Genomic DNA, 15,676 nt, shown 5'->3' with positions numbered 1-15,676 from the left:
CACACTTGCGTAAGAAACGTCTCAAGAATACAAAGCTTATATGGATGTACACACACACACACACACACACACACACACACACACACACACACACACACACACACACACACACACACACACACACACACACACACACACACACACACACACACACACACACACACACACACACACACACACACACGTGACAAAGCCATCACATATACATTTAAGAATAGTCAGTGTTGACCTCGTCTCTCCGTAAACACCTTGGATGCTGCGCTCCAGCAGGGCGACCTCGCTCTCAACAAGTCTTCATCGCTACTATAGCCGAGGGCGGCGGCAACAACACAACTCAGAAAAAAACTAAGAAAAAATTCAAGAATACGCGGCTTCATGTTGTAAAACCCTGTTATCTGTTATAGCACTGTGTTACAACCGTTATTCCCTTTAATGTGAACGGTGTCGTCAAAGGTGTCGCTTCATCAGACCAACAGTCCGGTTGAAGCATCTTCATGCAAGAGCCACAGGCTGCAAGAAAACCATGTGACGAACTTCACAAACGCTTAAATGTATCGATGTCGCAATGATCGCGGGCGCTTTAAACTACGAGACCCAAACAAAAACGTCAAATCACGTGAAACTGATGCTGATGGAAAAGTCACCGTGGTCCCCAAGGTTACTGGGGTTCATCGTCAGGGATCCACGCAGCATGTACGTTACAAAAATGTTGTGCCAGTGGATGTCGAGATATTTCCCTAGATATTCTTGCTGGTAGCACTAAGCGCGAAGACAACCTCCTGACAGTTCATCCAATTATTGTTGAGAGATATCAGCGCTGCAATCGACGGAGCGATCGGCCAAACGACCGGGCCGCTGGTTCAGACTGAACACTCTGTCCTAATGGCTCCAGTTTCTGTGAATCTGTTGGTTGCACCGTGTGTTTTCATCTTTTCTTGCTCCACCGCTCGCGGAGCCCCGGCAGTGTTGTTAAGGGCTGATGTCGGCTGTCGGTCTGGTCAAGTGCCATCGACTTCTCCTTCCCCCGAAAAGCACTCCAGAGGCAACAGCAGCCGCAGCAGCTGAGCGTTGTGACTGTCGCTCATATTCTAACAGGGTGAAAGAGCCGACGTGGGTGTGAGTGACAGTCGTGTTTACGGGCGAAGTAAAAGCGAGGGGTGGAAAAACGAGAATAGAGAGGGAAGAGGAGAGGCAGTACCTCTCATCATTACTGTTGTAATGTCCTGCAGGCATAAAGAGAGGAACAAAACAATCCCATCTCTCTCTCCCGTCATCAATTCCCCCCCCCCCCACTTGTTTACCACCAGAACGTGTAACGGAGAACACGAGAGGAGGCACGCCGAGGTGAGAGTGACAGCGAGACAAACGGCGAAAAAAGGAAAAAGAAGAAAGTGAAAAGAGACACCGGGAGAATGGAGAGGACGACGATGGTTTGTAATGTTACAAGTGCGACATATTAGCCTGGGGCCTCCCGGTGCTCTCCAGGAATGTGAGCTCCCGCAGCAGGAATCCGCCTCCAGCGCTTCAACCTCCTCTCCGACAAAAGGGGGGGCAGCGGCGGAGGAGACGGGGAGGGGGAGGGGACGGGAGCGGGACCACCAGCCAGTTTGAAACACACGAAGCGCTGCTGGGATCCTCACCGAGCTTTGACCGACAGTCACGCGGGGAGAGAGGGTGACGCAGGGAAGGAGAGAGACAAATCCCCCCAAAAAAACATCTGGACACTGTTTTAATCACACTTTACTCTAACCGGAGGAAATCGTGTATTTGTCAGGGTCAATTTTTCTGCTGCACATTTGGTTACAGCGGCAGAAAGATTGATGGTAATAAACATCGTCTCCAAAGGTCTCAGTTTCTGCCCGTCCGCACGACAACACACGCCCGGAGTTTTCAAACTTAAAAAAGGGGCCAACAGGAGCGTTTTCCAATCTTCTCCATTTTAGGCGGCGCTCGAAAAACTCCCGAGTAGTGTGGACGGCAGTGAAATGTGAAAACCTAGCGGCAGTGATGCGTTTTAAAACGAATGAGTGATGAGAATGGCGCCTAAGAAAATGAGTAAAATCAAAGAGATGAAGGACCATCGTGGGGAAGCTGATGTCATGACTGATCCCCCCCCCCGGGGTTTTAGATCCGTGAAGGGAAGTTTTGTCAACAACAGTCATTTTTTTTTATTTCACAGCGTGAAGGAGGCTTTGAATCAGACTCTAAACCTTTTGTGTTTCGGAAACTGAATTCACAGATGATGATAATGAAATTGAAACTCTGGAGCTGCGTATATAAAATATGAGGAATATAAATAATTTTAAAAAAGACGGACGGAGATGAAAGGAAGAGAAACGATGAGAGAAAAGCATCTGCGAGTGAGGAGTGAAAGAGGAGAGGGAGGGAGGAGTGAAAGAGAAGAGAGAGGGAGGAGGGAATAAAGCGGCAGGAAAAGATAAGAGGGATGAAAAACGTTCTCTCTCTCCTTCTCCCTCTGTCGGGCGGAGGAACACAGTTTGGCTCGCCACGGTAAACACAGACCCCCGCCACAACCACAACAAACCACAGGCTGCCTGGCGCACGCGCACACACACACACACACGTCGGTACACTAAGCCACGTTGTGCTCGCTTCTTTTCACGGACACGCGGTTACACAGAAGCCCCGGCCCGCTCTGATTGACAGCTCGGAGGAAACCACTCAGAGCCAACGGGGAGAGGTAAACCAGGAACTCGAACGCCGGGGTGACTGACACTGAAGTGAAAACCACTTCCTGTGATTGGCAGGTGAAAGTTAAGTCCTCGCGAGCGAGTGAGAGAGAGAGAGAGAGAGAGAGAGAGAGAGAGGGGAGTGGACGGTGGAGGATGAGTCCCGGCGTCGCGCTTTATCTACTCTCCTCGAAAAAACAAACAAAAAACTCAGACGCGCTTGGGGGAATTGTCAAACTGAAAAGAACATCACCCTGTGTGTCCACGTCTGACCTTTGACCTGTACAAGGAGAGGTCACGGGGCCTAATAAGGCTGTCCTTAGAACTGCCACTGAGGCATGCGCTCACGGCCCAGGGCTCTGGTTTCTGTCGGACGAGGTCGCCGATTTCACCTTACAGACCCAAGAGTCAATACGTTGATCAGCACATAATGAAAATGAACACAAACATTTAAATATAGATGTTGTTAATTGTGAAATTGGCTGCATGGCCAAAATCAAACCTCAGACTAATGAAATAAAGTTGTTTCGTTGTTATTTTCACTGGACATTACAACTCTCCTCCGGAGAGATTTTTTTTTGTTCCCTTTCTTCAGTTAAATCGATATTGACGAACATAAAGGAATAAACAGCATTAAATAACATTAAATGAAGAAACGCGACCATGCATATGCTCTCACGCATCACCGCCTCCTTATCTTCCCTAACAAATATACATTAGCTGTTCAGTCACGCTTTTTTCTTTTTTCTTTTTTATATTACTCACATTACGGAGCTTTAATTAAAACCACACACAAACTGTCCTTTAATGGAAAATCAGCGCAGCACAAATCGAAACTCATTTACTCCTGAGAAAAACTCTCCGGCCGGACGGAAACGTGCCGAGATACAGTATCGGTACAGTTTGAGCGTACGCACAAGACGATAATCACAAACGATAAGTCGTCATCGAAAACCCTTTGGCGGCGACCGAGAGGTCGAGTTCCCGCGCGCTCACCTTGTTCTCTCCCTCGATGACGATGACGGGCACGGAGGTGGCGGGCCAGCGCTGCTTGGCGGGCAGAGGTTTGTCACAGTTCCACAGGACGATAATCTGGAAGGAAGAGGAAAAAATTACACAAAGGTCATATTCATCTGCGTCGCGGCAGCTGATTTGATTTGCTCTAACAAAAAAACCCCAGCTCGCAGCAAAAAGTTCCCCAGCTCGTTTCTGAATCAACCGACCGGAACGTTGTGACATTTACGCTCCTTATCACAGTTAAAGAGCCAGAAGGGCAAACTGAAGTGATACGTGATATTTCCAATTATCTTTTCAGAATGTTTTTCTATCAGTTAGTCCATAACCAAATCACTCCACCTTGTCAGGTCACATACATACACACACACACGACACATGTTGCTGCTGAACACGCATGATCTCCACCTCTAATCAGATGATGTTCTACACCGACACGTCACATTCCGGAGCCGCAGACACGTCACGTGACGTCCGTGTGCAGCTCAGCACGACACGGAAATGTCACATGGAGTTAACCTCCCCCCGCTGCAGCAGCAGTTCTCATTAAGGTTTGATGAGAAACACACACACACACACACACACACACACACATACTCGCGCGCGCACACACAGGTGCACGACACAACTCCTGTCTGACCTTACACCGGTTACACGGCCGTGTTCTTCTTCATGCATCTTAAATTTCATGTCGTTTTGGTGATAAAATTGCTGTTTCGCTGCTCCTCTCCTCCTCCACGGAAAAAAAGCAACCGTCTAATCACACGTTAGCAGCTGTAGCTTGTACGACAGGCCCTGCATATGGCTCCAGATATATGTGTGTGTGTGTGTATATATATATATATATATATATATATATATATATATATATATGTAGATGCTGTGTGTATGTTTTAACATTACCTCTAATTGTAAGGGCGTAAAGCAATTATTATATGCACTTAGTGTAACTTCCAAAAGCAAAGAATTTGCATTTCAATATCTCGCTACATTAGTTAAAGAATATGTTAAAAAATAATTTGAGCAGAATTTGCTTGCAACACTTGATGTTTGTACTCAGGGGTGTTTCAAGGGACTCTGGGGGCCCCAGGCAAAAGGGACCTGGGTGGGGGGCCGACGTCGTACCGCGGGCCTCGTTAGGGGGGTTTCCGACAACGGCATTGTCTCCTGTACTTGGCTGATATAGAATTTAAGGGGGGTCCTGAAGAAATTGTCATTCACGATGAAATTACAGTCTGAGCTTGAATCCGTGCTTAACGTACTTAAACAACTTTTTTTTTACAAGATTCTGAGAGTTCTGTAGTTCTTCGTTCGCTGTGTGAAAATCTGTGCTGCGGAAACGTCCTTGAACGAGTCAGTGAATTAATCCATCCCAGCTCGCGACAGCGCGGCGCTGCGAGCTGTGCCGAGACGTCCGTCCCCCCTGATGGAGGCGAAACCGCACAGAATTTCCCTGCGGGGATCAATAACGTTTCACATTATTCTGACACTAACTACGTCACACGCAGCGGTTCAACCCTCGGGGACCCGGCACCACGACTGGACCTGCCAAATTACAAGCTGCGAGGCAGTTCGGATGACTGTGTTGAGGTGTTCCCATGTGACTGCAGCAGCAGCTGTGTGTGTGTGTGTGTGAGAGAGAGAGAGACACACTGAGAATCTGTTTGAAAGACAAAGACATACAGCTTGTTTGATGGATCGCAAATTCATCTTCTCATAATATGAGCACCGATAAAACACAAAACAAGCATCGTTCACGAGGCCTGGTCTGGGCGAACGAGTGTTTGTCGTTGCAAGATAACAACAGGTAAAAAAGACCCTGCACACACACACACACACACACACACACACACACATATATATATATATATATACATACATATCACAGCTGAGCAACGTGTTATTCCAATACAGGCTTCTATTCCTGTTTGATTAGAAAGACAGATGGTGTCTCTGTCAGCTCACCAGCCCTCTCCGGGGGCTGATGGTGGCATTGTGTGTGTGTGTGTGTGTGTGTGTGTGTGTGTGTGTGTGTGTGTGTGTGTGTGTGTGTGTGTGTGTGTGTGTGTGTGTGTGTGTGTGTGTGTGTACGACCGCATGTGTGGCACGAGTGGAAGAAAATGCTTGTCTCGAGATGCGTGTGGACACATCCCCACATGAGCACTCGCACACACACTCACACCGCGCGCAGCAGGAGGTCCAGTGTCAGAATGCGCCTCAAAAGCTTTTCTTGCGTCCAATTTAGCCTCCTCCGCCCTCTGCGTTCTTTCATTCTGTCACTTCCATTCATTTATTTATATCCCTTTCCCTTTCGTCATCCACACACACACACACACACACACACACACACACACACACACACACACACACACACACACACACACACACACACACACACACACACACACACACACACACACACACACACACACACACACACACACACACACACACACACACACACACACACCTCCCGCCGCCTCTTTTCTGTACAATGAGAGAGGAATAAATCCACCCTCTCCCGCTCCGTAATTTGCAAACGAATGACGAATGCAAACACAACTTCGTGTCAATAACAAAAAGGAAATAAGAAGGTGGTAGAATTTACTGATCCGGGGCCCGTTGTTTATGACAGAGTGTTTTTTGGATTAACGTGAGCTGATAATGAAGATGTGTGGTCGGGTTGTACTGCACTGAGGTAGGGCTGGATATCTGGCCTCAATACTCAAGTATCTACGGCTGGGATTAACTTCTAATCTTCTTTACTTATATTTGAGAGGGCAATTGTGAAGTTAAAAATGTCTACTCAAGGTCCAAGCTTGTCAGGTGGTCTTCAGCGGGAGATGAAGGCAGCTCAGTTGTTGTCATGGAGATCCAGATGTTCCCGTCCATGTCAGCTTGAGCTTGGCGGGAAACAACGAAGGTCCAAATAAACATATGAGAATAAACTGTCTCGTTCAATCATGTTTGCTGGATTGTAGACGGCATTTTATTTCGGTAAAGTCACCTTGTGTTTGGGCCGACATTTAAAGGGGCACTCCACCAATTTTTTTCCTGTTAAAAGTGGGTTTAATAGTCATGAGAAGAACCACTCCGCCTGTGAAAACAGTTATATAACGGCTCTGGAGGATTTATCAGGCAGGAAGGGGTCTAAAAATAAAGATGCCGCAGATTTGCATTATGGGAAATGTAGGGTCCGATGTCCTGTTGACATTTGAGAAATGTTTGAATTATTATTCAACAGCGATTTATTTAGTTTAACTAAGCATGGTACCATTACACCGACACCAGTGGCAAAGATTCTGTGCAGAGTCGACTCCGCTCACATGGACGACAGCAGCATGCACACAATGCACACAATACACACTTGTACAACTTCACACGCGCACATGCACACACACACACACACACACACACACACACACACACACACACACACACACACACACACACACAAAAACATGTACAAACATCCCGCCCACACAAACCACGCATACACACACACAACTCGCCACATGATTCCTGTTCCAACACGCAATCACAGAATTGGACATTCATGCACAGAAATGCTTCCCTCCTACACAAAACACAAACTCGCTTACTCATACACTCTGTTGGCCAAACAAACAAAGACACACAAAGACACATACACAACCAACCCCCCACCCACACACAAAAAACAGCCATCGGGGAGGAAATTCCATTTCATTTCCCGCACTGGTAAGGAGCGAGCTGGGGAATCAATACACACCATCTCCAGCTGTCCTGAAGGGGGTTTCGCTGCCATGGAGACAGATGTAGCGCCGCAACAAAATGTCGCTCTAATTCAATCCACTACAGTTAACACACACACACACACAAGTGCACAGACACACACACACAGACAGACACACACACACACACACACAGGATGGACTAAGAGCTCTGTTGTTCCTGCGGTTTGAAAATGTGATCACAAAACAGCTGCACGAGCCACATAATGTGTGGCGAAGTCTTGTGGAGAGCAGTGGAGGATTGTGGGGGATGCTGCAGTGAGGACACACACGTATACACACACACAGTAACGTGTTTCTTGCTGCCTGTGGGGGGAACACTCACTGACTTAATGCAACCTTAACCATCACAACGAAATACTGAGAAAAAAAAAAATGTCTCTACCCACCATGACATAAAAACATGACCAAAGGACAGACACACACCAATCACACACACACACACACGCACACGCACACGCACACCAATCCTTTACCTGTGCACAGTACTGGGACTTGGCCACGGCTGCCAGGAGCTTGAGGATGGGCTGCGACTGGGACACCAGCGGGGAGACGGCGTGGATGACCGCGGTGAACTTGGGGTACGGTTTAATGCCTGGAAGGAAAAAACAGACGCACAACAATCATTACACAAATCCGGGGAACGAGGCCGGCGGCAGCGCGGCGGCGGGCCGACCGCCAGACACCCGTTTGAATTTCCAGGCTCTTTGAACAGAAATAAAAGCCCGACGAGAACTGAAGACGCTCAAACACCTCGCGCCTATTTGCAGGGAGAGACGTTACTCGCAGTGAGTCCGTCAGGCGATTTAAATGTCAGTGATGTAAGTTTTTTTTTCCCTTCAAGCCCAACTCTTAAAATATTCAACAACGTTTTGAAAATGTCAAATCTCTCGATCACTGAATATTTCATTTTCGTTAACTCCGCGGCCGCGTCTCCGAACCCCGGCGAGCCGACGACTATAACTGCTGATGTGACTTCAAATTCAGTCTGACTTGATGTTGGAGCAGAGTAATCGAGGAGGAAATAAGATATTGAGCAAGACGGAACACGGGCGACGTTCAACGTTTCCTAATTTAAATCTAATCTAACCCGAACCAACAAAGCGTGGCGCGGGCGGAGATGGCATCAGAGGAGTCTCCTTTACGCCAGTGAGCGACCTTCACGAGGAGGGAACATACGCAGTCTGAGAAAAGTTGCTGCAAACTTGTGATATGTGTAATGAGAAAGTTAAAGTTAAAACACCTGGGCCGTACAGTACTTTTTGTAAGTAGCTCATGAACAGATATGGAATTAAGTTAGTAAAATACTGTAGTTTGCCAAAGTTAGTCACAAATTTATCTATTTATTTATCAAACTTGATCCTCCTTCTTTGCTCTTAGTTGTGATGCAAATATTAGAAAGAGGTGTCAGAGTGTTGTTTAAAAGCTCTGAACATTTCTCATTTATTTATTATGTATATTAATTTATACTAATAATGTGTCAATGTCATCTGTCTTTGTTTGTATCTGTGTATGGAACCTTTTAATTTAATTTGCTGCCATCTTGACCAGGACTCCCTGGGAGAAGAGATATGTACCTCAATGGGAGGTAAAATAAAGCCCCCTTGTCTCCTCAAAAAAACCCTCCGTGTTTAATTGCTTCCTCTTTGCCAACCGTGCCGTGGCGTTGATATCAGCCCTCCACCCCCGCGGGTGCTCCATCGACTGCATTTGTACTATTCCCATCTGTGCAACAAGAATGTGTGTCTTTGTGCGGAGGCTTGGCAGCACTGGATGATGATGGAGTGAAGAGGTGACGGATGGAGCGGCTCCCGGGTCACGGATATGTGACAAGGGGAGAAACTCGCCGCTGCTGAACCGGAGCAGGAGGAATTGGCCTCCGCCTTTGCTGCAGCAGCAGCAGCACTAGTAGCAAATGCTGACTCCAAAAAAAAAAAACCCAGTGATGGACGGGGTTGGTGTTTCAGCAGGACTAATACAAACATCCGTCAAAGGCCCATTGCTCCACCGCTCTTGCCTGCGAGACACAGCTATTCGAAGGAGGGCAGTAGATCACGGGCTAAAGGCCGTAGATCTGCCGCTGCGACAAGCTTCAAACACACGGTCACAGCTGGACGGACATCTCCAGAAACCTCGAAAGGAAAAAAAACTGGGGCAAAGTATTGGGCCGCAGTGCGACGGATGGCGACAAAACCCTTTTTTTCTGATCAACCCGTTATGGACCGGTTCATAACCAACACAGGTGTGGAGAACAAAGTGACTCACTTTGTAGAGTGCATGATTCAGTGTGTGTGTGTGTGTGTGTGTGTGTGCGTGTGTCACTGACCCAGCGTGGCGTAGTAGAAAGGGAAGTCTCCCAGGTATCCCGAGTACTGCGGCAGGGCGAACAGCCCCCCAGGGTGACTGTTCCACATCAGGCTGCTCCTCGAGCCGTGCTCCAGCACGCGGTCCTGGATGATCTGCAAAAAAACAAAACAAGAAATGGGCTCAGATTAGACGACATTAACTACAGATAAGCGCTCGCCAGAGTGTTTTTTTTGGGCTCTGGGTGACGTCATGCACAGCTCAATTGAAGAGGGTTCCCCGTGGAGTTTATGAACTCTGGTCGTGCCAAGCAGCGATGTATTTTTGCGCGAGGACGCACGACACACGTCCCCGCCAATGATCTGCCGAGTGCAGTGACGTGAGCCTGAGAAATGACGCAATACACCAACAACAGGCAGGAAAGAAGTCAACCTGGAGTGTAAACAAAAGAGGGTTCAGAATGTTTTATCGGGACGGAAAAGACTTAGATACACAAAACACATTTTGGTTAATAACACGAAATATAACTGGTTTACAAAAAAACCCACGTGGGACACCTTGGAAAACTATTTTTAAATCCAGTTGTTAATTTGTTCACTGTAAAGAGTCTTTGCTTATAAATACGGCGTTGAGACAACCTGGGCTGCTAATTATGGAAAAATATGGAAGTCAAGCCACTACTGTCTTAAATACTGTATCTCTGGATATATAATTTGTCTTCTGCTGCTGCTGCTGCTTCTGTCAGAGCAGTTCCTCTGCTGCAGCCGTGGATCTAATTGGGTCACGCGCTCTGCAGACTGGAAGACGTTACAGACAAACTTGTGATTTTTGCTCCAGATAAAAAGCCCCTCGAGCTCGATCCGACTTTCTGTGCATCAGACACTACAACATCTATATCAACCGGTTATTCCAGGGACTTTGTGTTGTGACTTCCATAAAGTCGCGAGAGGAAATCAAAGCAGTAGAGGGGAAGAGTTATTACTTACATAAACATCAAACAACAAATCCAGGAAGAGAAGGAGCAGATTATGTTATCAATCTGCAGCAGGGAAAGTTGCATCTAACTGTAAAAATATTCGAAAGGAACTGCTGCAACAAAGGTATCGTCGGACAAACAGCGTTGCCAGGATCGAGTGCTAAAAAGTACAGCACAGCTCACTGTCCAATCTCCGTTGAGGAATTTCCGTCTATCCTCCCCTGAGAAACTCTTAAGATGAGTCTTCTCAGGCACCAAGCGAGGTCATCTCATCTGTGGCAAGCCGAGACGATAACTGAGTGGCTGACGTTGCTCAACGCTAAGAGACCGGGGACGGGCAGACCGTCTTGGGACGCAGGACACTGTGAACATGTTGATCTGTGTAGTGAAACCGGAAGTCTCCTCAATATTGAGCCCTTGTAATAAATACTTCTGCTTTTAAGACATCCACGGTTTCCATCTTCCTGATTCAGCATCAGTAATTCCATTTCCATCGCCTAGGCCCTTTTCCGAAAAAAAAAGTTATTCTAACAAACACAAAAACTAACTTCAGATAAGTTTTAACACTCGACTGAAAATCTGATGAAGGAACAAACCTTTGCCTTCCAGACTGTGGCGGATTAAATATTGAAGGATTTGAAAAATGAGCCCCGTATTCAAACGCCTGCAAAACACTCCCCTGCGAGGACAAACGCCAGGAAGCAAACAATCACCGCCACCAACGTTAGAACTTCCGATAAAAGAAATCAGATTTAAATTTCGGAGCACCGGGTGAATCGGAGCAGTGAGTCTGCGGGCGCCGGACGTTTGCTTTTGTTACCGTCTCGGCGGAGGCCATCGGTCGCGTCGGGCGCGAACAAAGCGGAGCGGAGGGAAAGTCCGGTATCGTGTCATAACGCACGCCTCCACTGACGAACGGAAAGGGAAATAAAAGAAGAAACAGACCCGCGAGTCAAAGTGCTGAGCCGGATCCAGAAGCACACTGCGTCAATCACAGCTGTCCCGTTTCCCCGTTTCTCTGCCCAAACAGAGAAGTCAGTCAAACAGTCGAGACGTGAGAGTGGCCCTGTGACGCCGCCGGCCCTCTGCTGACCGGGCGGGCGGAGCGCGGAGAGGTTTCACCGCCGTGCCCGCGAGCCAACGCTCCGATTGCTTCAGTAAAACAGACACGGGTTTTTGCGGTTGTTGCTTTACGACGGCTGCAGTTGGGCTCGGTAACTCAAGGACGGTTCTGAAACAGAAGTGCAGGGGGGTGATCGATGGGTGAGCGGCTAATAGCTGATCGAATTGTTAACAATAGAGCCGGAGGGGGGGGTTTAATGTAATAACCACTGACTCAAGCCTCATATGAATTCATCATTTGGCGGGAAGGCGTGTGAAAAAAACAACAACCAAGTGTGAGTTTGTTTTGACCCTCCCAGGCGTTTGCCCCTGAGGGGAGTTGATAACCGAACAGATTAACTAGAGATCCGTCAGCTTCTCTGTAAAAACAGAGCCCGCCGCCACCTTAAAAAAAAAAAACCCTTGCGAGGGGGCAATCCTGCTCGCTTGGCCGCGGCCCCTCCCCCGTCGGCGGCCCCTCACTCGGCGACGTGATGGACGACTCAATCTCGCCTCCGAACAGCCACAATCAACCAATTACAGCGTGATAGATAAATCCTGCTTCACTGGGAGCGGGCTCGCCCCTTTAATAGGTGACTTTAACAGGTGCAGCGGGGCGGCCGCAAAGATCCGGCTGTATTGACCTCGTGATTGGTCGAAATGTGTCAGACCGCTGACGGGGAAACTGCCGCATGATAGGGTGGAACTCGTGCGACCATCTTGCTTACCATCACCACACAAACACACGTACACGTACACACACACACACTGCGAAGTGGATCAGAGAAGTCGTTAAAACGCCAGTGTGTTCGTGAGTGTGTGCGAGGTGATTCAATCCGTCAGGATACCGAGGACTGAGTGTGTATGTGTGTGTGTGTGTGTGTGTATCATTACGGATCTGTGAGGAGGGTGGGGATGGTGTGTGTGTGTGTGTGTGTGTGGAGGGGGGGGGGGGGGTGGTTGTATCCTCGACAGGATGAATAAACCATGTCGCTCGTTATCTCGGGGGCTGCCACGGCAACACCATTTACATATGTCACCCCTTCTCCTCTTCACCCAACATTCGTTCCTGTTCCCTCGCTCTTTCTACAGGACAGTCAGTCAGGATTAAGCGTTTAGCCCTTGCCGTATTCAATGGGAACACACACACACACACACACACACACACACACACACACACACACACACACACACACACACACACACACACACACACACACACACACACACACACACACACACACACACACACACACACACACACAGAGTCGCAGCGCAGGCTTTCGCCATGTCACCTTGCTCTTTAGTGCGGAGTGACATGTCAACGAGGTTATGCCTGGGTGGTGCCGTGCGCATCTGGGCTGATACACCTTGACATATGGGAATGTGTTTCTGACAGTGTGTGTGTGTGTGTGTGTGTGTGTGTGTGTGTGTGTGTGTGTGAGAAAGAGAGAGAGAGCTAGATAACAAACAGACCAGAGATGTAGAGCTAGCCAGAAATCAGACTCTAGACACTGAAGCCAGGACTGATTACGTGCGTTGTGTACTTGAGTGTAGAAATGCTTGTGTGTGTGTGTGTGTGTGTGTGTGTGTGTGTGTGTGTGTGTGTGTGTGTGTGTGCGCGCGCGCGCGTCAAATTCAGATGTGAGATTCGGGGGGTTATGGAGTAAATAAAACCGCAGCATTGAGGAGAGCCTTGCTCCGAGGCTTAAGCGCTGCAGCAGGAGAGGAAATTAAATGCGTGATGGGATCCTGGGATAAGAGAGGGGGAGGCGGAGAGGAGGAGACATTTGTAACCACAGCGTGAAGCCGGCCGCTACACACACACACACACACACACACCCACCCAGGTGTTATATCCCTGCATCTATAAACTCCTTGTTTAAACTGAATAATGAGGGACGGGGAATTGGAATGGATGAATTGTTTTTCCCAGTCACAAATTGCCTAAAGTGGGTGATAGTTAACAGAGTGGACGCACGTGACGACGAGAGGTTGGAGGTTGGAGGGAGGGGGGATGAACTCGGAGTGACACTCAGAGGCTTCGGACGGAGGATGTGAAAAGTTTGTCGCGTTCTGCGGTGCCGTCGTGGGGAAAATGAATAGTAACAGCGTCGTTTTAAAGCTTCTCAAAACACCTTTACCCTTGTCGTCCGAATTTGTCATTTACCCATTTACCGTTGTGCAGACATTTCAAGTTTGGCTCTCCGTAGACGACACTCTGCGTCCCTGCTACGTTTCGTTTTTTTTGCCTTCAGCCGCGTGCCGAAGAGACCAGAGGGAGTCCGCCGTGACGCTGCAGCTCTCTGGGAGGAAGATTGATGATGGAGAGGAAGGCGGAGGAGAGAGGAAGGCAGAGTGTGTGTGTGTGTGTGTGTGTGTGTGTGTGTGTGTGTGTGTGTGTGTGCGCGTGTCGAATCCTCACCTCCAGTGTGGTCAGCACTATCTTCTCCACCGAGGAGAAGTAGGCCTCCCAGAGGAACTGGGTCTGCTGTCGGAGGGACAGGATCTTGTCCTGGTGGATGGAGCGCACCGTGGTGGGAATCTGTGCAACGACAAACAGCAAGTCAGCCAGTCGGCCAGTCGGCAGGAAATACAGAAGTTGGCGGCTTCTTTTTGAAATTTTTCTTTTTTTACGATTGATGCGGGACCTTTAAATGTGGAGACAGGAAGATTGAAATTGGTCCCAGGGACTCACACTCAGGACACTCCCATCGACAGATGGGAACTGGCTGGAGCAGATAATGTATTACAAGTCTCAAATGTCCCCGTGCAAGACTGGCTCCGAGGCCTTGGGGGAAAGTCTAATATATAGTTTTGTTCAAGGAACTTCTAACATGTCAAAACCTTTTGATTTCGACAAAATAATCTCACCTGAAGTCCAATCTACTCACTATTACCCAAGTTCTACAACACATCTAATGGCCTCTATCGTGGCCTGTTATCACGTGACCACGTTTGCTCTAAAAACGGTATGATGAAGACCCTTTCTGTTGAGAGCTTCTTCGTCAAACTGCCGTTCTCAAGGAATCTTGCAGCTAAACTGTTTCAAAATGAAAAGATTTATTTTGGAAAAGAAAGGGATTTCGGGTGAAATTGGGATTTTTGTCTCAGGCAATGAAGCACACAACCGAATAACAGTAATCAAAAAGTTTGAGCGGCCATTTGGTGAATAACAGTGTTCCTAACAAACTGCTCACGCGAGTGTCTTTACACTTGGCTCCACATGTTGTTGTGAAAATAAAACACTCCGGGATGTTTCGCGGCACGTTTGGCGCTGCGCACAGTGAGCGCCGTCATAAAACCTGATATAAAACGTCAATGTCAAACAATATTATTACACACTTCATTCAAATTAAGATTAAACGGGCGTATAATTACTCCCCCCCCCTCTGCCGTGAAGTTGGAGCAATATTAGCCCTCTCTAAAGTAACAATGTGCCGGATTCGAGTAACGTCTCTGAAACAGACAACGACTCATTATTCATGCTGCTTCAATATTGTGCGGTGGTCCGGTGGAGGAAGGTCACACACGGAGCGGCCGCTGCTGCTTCATCTGCCTGGTTTAGTTTCCGGGCGATGTAGCAGAGAGCACGTGGTGTCATGTGAGCGTCGTGTTCAGGGCCGTTACCTGCAGCAGGAGCCGCTCGTCGCCGATGACTGCCGCCGTGTTCCAGTCGATGATCTCGGAGAAGGGCAGCTCCCAGCCGTTGCTCAGCATCACCGGCACACACGCGGCCTGAGAAACACACACACACACACACACACACACACACACACACACACACACACACACACACACACACACACACACACACA

At 48.2% G+C, this 15,676-nt stretch overlaps 1 protein-coding gene across 1 annotated transcript in view; it reads right to left on the bottom strand.

Moving 5' to 3' along the window:
• ext1b (exostosin glycosyltransferase 1b) overlaps positions 1 to 15,676 on the bottom strand; it is a 95,352-nt gene that overhangs the window by 8,998 nt on the left and 70,678 nt on the right. The window contains exons 3-7 of the mRNA XM_035620117.2: positions 15,489 to 15,596; positions 14,284 to 14,403; positions 9,804 to 9,936; positions 7,954 to 8,072; positions 3,687 to 3,782 (exon numbers count right to left, since the gene is read on the bottom strand). Of these exons, the coding sequence (XP_035476010.1) occupies positions 3,687 to 3,782; positions 7,954 to 8,072; positions 9,804 to 9,936; positions 14,284 to 14,403; positions 15,489 to 15,596 (576 nt within the window). The remainder of the gene's footprint in view (positions 1 to 3,686; positions 3,783 to 7,953; positions 8,073 to 9,803; positions 9,937 to 14,283; positions 14,404 to 15,488; positions 15,597 to 15,676) is intronic.

Source organism: Scophthalmus maximus, chromosome 22 (genome assembly GCF_022379125.1).
Source record: "Scophthalmus maximus strain ysfricsl-2021 chromosome 22, ASM2237912v1, whole genome shotgun sequence".
Classification (NCBI taxonomy): Eukaryota; Metazoa; Chordata; class Actinopteri; order Pleuronectiformes; family Scophthalmidae; genus Scophthalmus; species Scophthalmus maximus.
This window is presented reverse-complemented; position numbering and strand designations above follow the sequence as displayed.